An 8,567-nucleotide genomic window follows, 5' to 3' on the forward strand; every position below is an offset into this window, starting at 1 on the left:
GTTGCCCCCATGCTTGACTGTTGAATACATCGTTGACTCTCCCGGTCCTCCTTGAGCCTGCTGTCCTGTCCCCGGGTTCGGGGCTCACTCACACTGGCCTGAATTCACTTCCCACCCTCCGAACTACACTTCTCCTTAGCCCCGAGTATTGTCCTAGAGTATTCCTGTCTGTCTCGAATTCCTGAATTTGCATTTACTGCTTAAATTTGCATGCGCCTCTGGGGGAGAGAGAATGCGAATCTCCAGTTTTGTAGTATTTTTAGTACGTTTTGTAATTTGCTGTGCTTGCATGAGCACCAGGCACTCATTTCTCACAATCTGTTACAGACACGAACTGCCAGCTCTCGGGCTCCACGAGCACCAAGCTAGTTTCCCTTTTGAAAACAAGCCCCTCACCAGAGCGATCACTCTTCTTAAAATGTAAGCCCCAGGGAGCGGGGAGCAAAGGGAGGGTGGAGAGGGCCGGGTGCATGGGTAAGCGGGGGGGAGGTCACAGAAATGGAGGTCACGCCCTTTTTTCTTAACACACCCAACTTGGGTTTTTTCAACCTTTATTGCTAGTTTTTAAATAACAGAAATAAGGAGCACCTGGCTGGCTCAGCTGATAGAGCATGCGACTCTTGATCTCAGGGTCGTGAGTTGAGCCTCATGTTGGGTGTAGAGATTATTACCTAAAAGTAATAATAATAAAAAATCTTAAATACAGAAATAATACATGTTCATTGTAGAAAAACTAGGGAACAAAAACAAAAATTTTTTAAAGAAAATCACTTTCCCATAGATAACTACTATTATTGTTTGCCCTGTTAGCTTTCTTTGGTTTCTCTATACATACAAGGATATATTTAATATATATATTTTTTACAAACATGGTATCATACTATACATGCTGTTTTGTAACCTGTGTTTTCATTTAGTGATACATTGTGAAAATCTTTGTTCCCTGAAAAAATTACACAGGTAATGGATGCTTCTTACAGAAAATTAGAAATTAGATTTAAAAAAAAAGATATATTAAAAAAACGACCCCAAAGAAAAATGCTATTAATATTTTGGCATACATTCTTTCAGACATTTTAAAAACATATATGTATACAGATTTTTTAAAGTGGGATCACATATTCTGTAAATTTTTTATTTAACGGTATACCTTGAACAATTTATTTCAATAGATTTAAATATTATCATTATTTTTAAAGGATGCATGGTATTCCATTGATTGAATAGGCCACATTTAACCAATCTCATAATGCTGGGCATTTAGGCTGCTTTACATTTTCATTTCTGTAAACAATGCTGCAATAAATGTCCATTCTTGTACATATTTGCTGAATTAATAAGTGAATGGTATATACCTTAGCTCATTTTTTAAGAGTAATTTTTCAAAGTGGAATTACTGGGCATGTGCCTTTTAAAGTAAACTTTGAAATATAAAATACATAAAAGTACAAAATCAAAGGGGTGCTGCTCAATCATTTTTTTAAAGATTTTATCTTTTTAGAGAGTGAGAGCAGAGGTGGGGAGGGGGAGCAGCAGAGGGGAAGGGAGAGGAAAAGGGAGGGAATCTCCAGCAGACTCTGTGCCAAGCATAGAGCCCAGTGTAGGGCTTGATCTCACGACCCTGAGATCATGAACTGAGCCAAAACCAAGAGTTGGAGGCTTAACCAACTGAGCCACTCAGGTGCCCCAATCATTTTTTAAAAGTGAATACAGTCTATAACCTCCTTCAGACCAAGAAATGGAAATTTCCAGCTCCCCAAAAGCCTTCCTCATGCAGCCTATTCACTACTCCCCCAAGGGTAACTGCTCTCCCGATTTCTGACACTGTAGATTAGTTTTGCCTGTCTTTGGCCTTTATATGACTAGATCATTCAGATTGTACTTTTTTGTGTCTTGCTTCTGTCACTTAACATAATATTTGGGAGATTTATCCATATTATTGTGTGTAGAAGTAGTTTGTTTTCACTGCTGTATATAGTATTCCATTGTATGAATGTAGCACACATTGTACTATTGAAAGACATTTTGGGTTTTGTTTCCGGTTTGGCCTGTAGTGAATGATGTTGCTATGAACATCCCTGTGCATGTCTTTTTGATGCACATATGCATGCCTTTCTGTTGAGTATTTACCCAGAAGTGGGAGAAAAGGATGCCTACCATAACCACATTTCTGGATGTCCTGTACAGTGCCTTGAGGTAAGAAAAAGAAGTGAAAGCTATAAGGATGAGATGGGGGGGGAGATCCTTATTCATAGATGACATGATTACAGAAAATCTAATATAATCAAAAGATAAATTAGAATTATTAAGTGAATTGAGAACAACTGTTAGATGTAGTACCAGTATACAAAACACATTTCTATATATTGGCAATAAACAATTAGAAAATGAAGTTTTAAAAACATTTTCGGTGACATTTTCAAAAAATCAGCAATAAATCTTAACAAAAGATGTGCAAAACCTTGCTACAGGAAACTCCACAAACGATTCTACAGTATCGACTAAAGCAGAACGTCCACATCCCCTACCATCTAGACTTTGGTTTTCGTGCCTACAGATGTGGTTTAATGCAGTAAGAACAATTATTGGGAGTTAAGTCAGCACCACATTTCTGGGATACAAGTTAGCAGTATTTACCAAAGGCCTTAAAAGCAAAATTACCCATCTTGATCCAGCATTTCCTCTTTTAGGAATGTATCCTCAAGCAATAATCAGATGCATAAAGAGGTAATTATATTTGTGTTTTCAAGAGCTTTTTTAAAGCCTAAATACTGGACACCCGGGTGGCTCAGTTGGTTAAGCGTTTGCCCTTGGCTCAGGTCATGATCCCAGGGTCCTGGGGTAGAGACCCACCTAGGGCTTCTCTGCTCAGCGGGGAGCTTGCTTCTCCCTCTGCCTGCCACTTCCCCTGCTTGTGCTCTCTCTCTGACAAATAGATGAATAAAATAAAAAAAATAAAGCCTAAATATTGAGAAGAGGGAAGGACAGGTTAAAGTATAATACATCCAACACATCAAAATCTTAGGGTCACCATTAAAACGCTCTGATAAAAGAATATTATTTGTTAGGGGAAAATATCATAAATACATCAACAAATTTAAAAAACCAGATTACCCAAAAGCGTGTATGGCATGATACCAATAAAAAGTATAAAGTGTCAAGATAAAAACTGGAAGGGTATACACCCAAGCATGAATAGGGACAGGATTTCTTAATTTTTTTAGAAATTGGCAACAAATTCCATGGCACAAAATTCAGTGAAATTGTCCCTCCTTCCCATGTGCCACTGCCACCTCCCACCTCCTCGGAGGCAATCAGGGTTAAAGGGTGGCGTTTCACTGATCCACTGGCGACTCCGGGTGTCTCGTTTCCTACGGTGAAGTTGTGAGGGGGGGGGCGGGGACAGGAGCCCCGACTGGTGCCGGGGGCGCCGCGCTGGCCCCGCCCACCAGGTGTGCCCCGCCCACCACATTGCCCCTCCCCCCGTAGATGCGCGCACGCCCACCCTGGAGCCGGACACGATGCACGCACGCCTGCGCCTCTCTGCGGACCGCCTGACGGTGCGCTGCGGCCTCGTGGGCCGCCTGGGACCCACGCCCGCGCTGCGCTTTGACAAGCTGTGGCAGGTGCTGGGTCGCGACTGCTACGCCGCCGGCCGCCACTACTGGGAAGTGGACGTGCAGGAGGCGGGCGTCGGCTGGTGGGTGGGCGTGGCCTACGCGTCCCTGCGGCGCTGCGGGGCCTCGGCCGCCGCCCGCCTCGGCTGCAACCGCCAGTCCTGGTGCCTCAAGCGCTACGACCTCGAGTACTGGGCCTTCCACGACGGCCAGCGCAGCCGCCTGCGGCCCCGCGACGACCCCGACCGTCTCGGGGTCTTCTTGGATTACGAGGCCGGCGTCCTCTCCTTCTACGACGTGTCGGGCGGCATGAGCCACCTGCACACCTTCCGGGCCACTTTCCAGGAGCCGCTCTACCCGGCCCTGCGCCTCTGGGAAGGGGCCATCAGCATCTCCCGGCTGCCCTAGGGGCCGAGACCGGAGTGACCGCCCTAGGCCTCCCACTGCTCAGGTCTCCCCACCAGACCCAATGTGGCTGGGCTACTGCCAGCTCCCAAGCACCCCCGTCTTCTCCCCCACTAGTCCTGCCGGGTGCTTTGAAAAGGCTCCTCTCTCTGGCTAGTTTCAGACATGCCCTAAACACAGGTCCTCTACCGGGTCTCACTGGACCTCTCCACCACCACCAGCGCCCTGCCACTACACTGCTTTTTTTCCAAGTGCCACCCACAAGAGAACCTGAGCACCCTGACCGTGTCAGAATAGGTCAGCCTCAGCCTCAGGCCTCTCCCTCATAGAGCAGTCAGCAATGCCTGGCACTTAATAGGCGCACAATAAATGTGTGAATGAATGAGTCATCCAGCCCTTTCCCCCTAATGTCCCTTTGACCTGCCTCCTCCTCTCCACTCCACTTCAGCTTGTCCATGTCACTTTTCAGAGCAGCCACAAGAGCATCGTAACACCTTGGGGCCTGAACCCTCTCCCATTCTCATCCTCCTCTGTACAGCCAGATTGCTGTGCCTAAAACCTCATTTAACCTCTTAGAACTACCAAGAGGTTCCCAAGGACCTCAGGGAGAAAAAAGGCACTTTACCTTAGCATTCAAGGCTTTTCTAGTCTGCCCCCAAACTCCTTATGCTCATCTAGCTTCTACTGCTCTTTTCAGAGACCCTCCAGTCAGAGCTTTCGACACCTTTGCCTTTGCCTGTCTCAGCCTTCCCCTGGCTTAACTGCCCCAGGAAGTCTTCCCAAGCCACACTAGGAGAACCACACATCTAGGACCTTGCTTTCCAGCTAGGTTGGAAGCTTTCCAAGGGCAGCTATGTCCTGTACCCTCCCCACCCTGAAAAGGTCAGGATGTCCCTTTCCCTCCCAGTGACCAGCAGCTGGCTATCATTGAAGCAAAGAACAGCTGAGCTGAGAAGTCCTCATGAATCACCCAGCCTAACCTCTCTGTACATTTGGGGAGACTAAGGTCCTAAAAGAAAGTTCCTTTAAGTTGGGCCATGCCCCAGCCCCAAGGCAAGTGTTTTACTTGCCCTGTCCCAGCTCTTCAGGCCCAGCTTTCAATGTGGGAGATTTTACTGCTTATTCATTCCTCAAGGGATGTTGGGAAGAAACCAGCGGGCGACCGTTGCTTAGCAACCACAGGCAGTTTTCCCAACTGTCTTGGAACTAAAAGAGGAGGAGCTAAGAGTAAAGTCTGGACGGCCCAGAGAACCCCATCCTCCATCAAGAAGTGACAAATAGAAAAGGCCAAACCAGGAGGACCTCACAGGCCAGCTCCTCTAGCAGGAAGGGGAAGGCCTCTTTTCTGGGTCTGTGCCTCCGGTCTGAAGATTTAGCATCATTATTTGTCAAATTCCCTAGATGGTCTTGAAATCATACTGTGTTAAATTACCTTCTTAGGTGGTTGGCAAGAGGGCAGTGGTAGGGTGAAGAAGATGCAAAGCTGAAACCCACTTACGGTTTCAGGGCATTCATTAATTTGAAGTACATAAAAACGCCAATTTCTAGTAGTTTTCTGACCTAAAAATGCCACTTTCATACAGGGCAATGTAATACAAGTGGAAATCAAGGCAGAAGGAACCTTAGAGTGCCTTTGGTTGTAACCAAGTCACTTAAAACTCTAGCTGGATAGAGAGCATAGCGTCTAAGCACACTGCTCCGGGAATCCTGAAAAGAGGGGAATTAATTCTACTGGGGATGACCCAGAGCTGAATTCTGACAGGGCCTCCCCGACAGAAGATGGATGCGCCTGACCCTGCATCTCTGTTTCTCCCTGCAAACAAAGACGTATTTCCAGACCCATGGCAGTCAGGGCCAAGTAATAAGAGCACCTGTTTTGTCAGGCACTGTTCCGATGCTTTACAACTATTAACTCATTTGATCCTGACATCATCCCTAGGAGGTAGAAAGTTACCCCAATTCTACACAGGGCAAAACGGAGATCCAGAATGAGTAACTTGCTCAAGGTCACAGAGCCAGTGGTGGGGTTGGGGTCGTGCTCACGTCCGCCAGGCCATACTGTTCAGGTGAACACGGCTGGTCTCTGGCTGGTGCCTGCTCGCTCCTGTTTGGCCTGTGATGCTTCACTTTGGCCTACTGAGTCTGCCTTCGGGTAACTTTCCTTGGGCTGAGATGAGGTCCTGCACCCGGAGAGGAACTTGAGTTTGGAATTCACATAGCAGAGACAGAGCTGGACTATACAGGACAAAAACTGGCTTTGACCCAATGCCTACTCTGTATCAAGACCTGTGCTGGCCAGAAAACGGTGGTTTCGGTGCACAGTCATGTGACCTCAGGCTAGTCATTTCACTTCTGGGAGAGTCATCTGTAAAATGGGGGTAATGACCCTGCCTGCTAGTGTTGGGAGGCTCACGTGAGCCAGTGGTTATGAACTTGCTTTAAAAACCATACAGCACTGTACCATGCGAGCACCCGTCAGCATTCCCAGCAGACAGCCTGCAGTAGCAGGATAGTCTCAATACAGGACTAGAGTTTCCTTGGGGTCTGTGACTATAAAAATCACTTAATTCTCCTTCAGATTTATACTTACAGAAATTTCTTAATACAGCAAACTGCTTGCAGATATTTTTTAAATGACCTTAATTTTATAAACTGTGGTTTGTTTTAATAAATATGAATATATCCCTGGTAACCATGTTCTTCACTGGGAGTTCATGTTGCTTCAAGTACACGGCACTGAGGCCTGGACAGGACTTCACTCACCTCCCGTCCCCTCCACAATTTCTTGTGGCAGTCAGCTGGTCCCAGGTTGAATAGGGCCAGTGATGGGGAGTTCACCACATATGACTATAACTGAGTGCTTGCCTACGTACAAAGAGGCACTACCTTCTAGCTGTTCCTACCCAAGACAGTACTGCGTAGCTTTTGGCATCTTTGTGATCATCCTTTAGCAACATGGAAGCCATCTGTGGTCACTTACTGGTTCTTAAGAGATTCCAGGACCCTTCCTTGCCTATTGATCTCTTCTGTTTCTGCAATTCTACTTTGTCAGGGAGCAGGGGATCGTGATGTCAGCCTAGCAGAGGATACGCACAGGTGGGCCTGCACAGCCTGGTCCTGGTGGGCAGGAGTCTGTACTATGGAGAGGGGACAGCCTGCCCAAGAAGCCAAGCTGCATGTGAGGTGAAGTTAGGGGTAAGCATGAGAGTGGGGGGCCAGATCTGAGTCCAGCATATCCCCAGAAGCCTTCCATGGTTCCCTACCACCAATAGAATAAAGTCTAAACTCTGCAGGCTTTTAGGCCCTTGCTTCCTTCCTTCCCTTTTTTTTTTTTTTTTAAAGATTTTTTTATTCATTTATTTGAGACAGAGAGAATGAGAGACAGAGAGCATGAGAGGGAGGAGGGTCAGAGGGAGAAGCAGACTCCCTGCCGAGCAGGGAGCCCGATGCGGGACTCGATCCCGGGACTCCAGGATCATGACCTGAGCCGAAGGCAGTCGCTTAACCAACTGAGCCACCCAGGCGCCCCCCCCCCTTTTTTTTTTTTAAGACTTCCTTATTTTAAAGAGAGAGCACGAGCCCAGAGGTGGGGGTGGACAAAGGGAAAGGGAGAGAGGATCTCAAGCAGACTCCACACTGAGCGCAAAGCCTGACGTGGCGCTCAATCTCACAATCCCAAGATCATGACCTGAACCGAAATCGAGTCAGCTGCTTAACCAACTATGTCACCCAGGCACCCCCCTTGCTTCCTTTCTGACCACCTTCAAAATCCTTCGTCCCCATGGAGCCACTCCCTGCCAAACCATCACCTGCATGTCCTTGGACACTCTGGCACCTCCCAAGCCTGTGCCTCAAATCCCAAGATTCCTCCCTCTGTCACTTCTCAACCTACAAGGCTGAACTCAAGTGCCACCATGGGGCCTTCCCTGGCCAGGCCTCCTCTCCTATCCCTAATCCCAGGATTCCCATCCATGGCTCCATGACCTTTAGAATAAACATCGCAGCGATTCACACATGTGGGGTACAGTTCGTAGAGGTGCCTGCACCCCACAGGCCAGGAACTCTCCAACGGTACCCGTCTGTGCACCTCCCACCTGGCAGGTGGCCAAGGATGTCCTCTATACCTGAGCTTCCCAACCATAGTGGACTAAAGGTACGCTGGGCTGTCAATCCTTCCACCCTCAGGTCGGCCAAGTGCAGCACGAGGTAGCCCGCTGCTACTGGCTATGGGCACACTGACTACCCACCCATGTCATATGCCGGTGATCCTTTTCAATCACACTTCAATTCTCAGCACATCAATTTGACGCATTCTCTCTTACACATGAGTACAGCCCAGGATTCCCTCCCCACCCCACCCCGAAACTTACAAATATCAGTGCCTCAGGGCACCTGGATGGCCGAGTTGGCTAAGCATCTGACTCTTGATTTCTACTCAGGTCATCATCTCACGGTCGCGGGATTGAGCCCCGCATCGGGCTCTGCGCTCAGCACAGTGTCTGCTTGAGATTTTCTCTCGCCCTCTGCCCCTCCCACTCCGCTCGC

The 8,567-nt window shown here is 47.8% G+C and overlaps 1 protein-coding gene across 2 annotated transcripts in view; it reads left to right on the forward strand.

Moving 5' to 3' along the window:
- Positions 1-5,984, forward strand: part of TRIM14 (tripartite motif containing 14) — a 34,649-nt gene extending 28,665 nt beyond the window's left edge. For both annotated transcript variants that reach the window (XM_035016229.1, XM_035016230.1), the window contains 2 exons: positions 328-420; positions 3,490-5,984. In XM_035016229.1, coding sequence (XP_034872120.1) covers positions 328-420; positions 3,490-4,025 — 629 coding nt within the window. In that variant the 3' untranslated portion in view covers positions 4,026-5,984. The remainder of the gene's footprint in view (positions 1-327; positions 421-3,489) is intronic.
- The last annotated feature ends 2,583 nt before the right edge of the window (positions 5,985-8,567 follow it).

This window comes from Mirounga leonina, unplaced genomic scaffold (assembly GCF_011800145.1).
Source record: "Mirounga leonina isolate KUSES-001 unplaced genomic scaffold, KU_Mleo_1.0 Mir_170, whole genome shotgun sequence".
Classification (NCBI taxonomy): Eukaryota; Metazoa; Chordata; class Mammalia; order Carnivora; family Phocidae; genus Mirounga; species Mirounga leonina.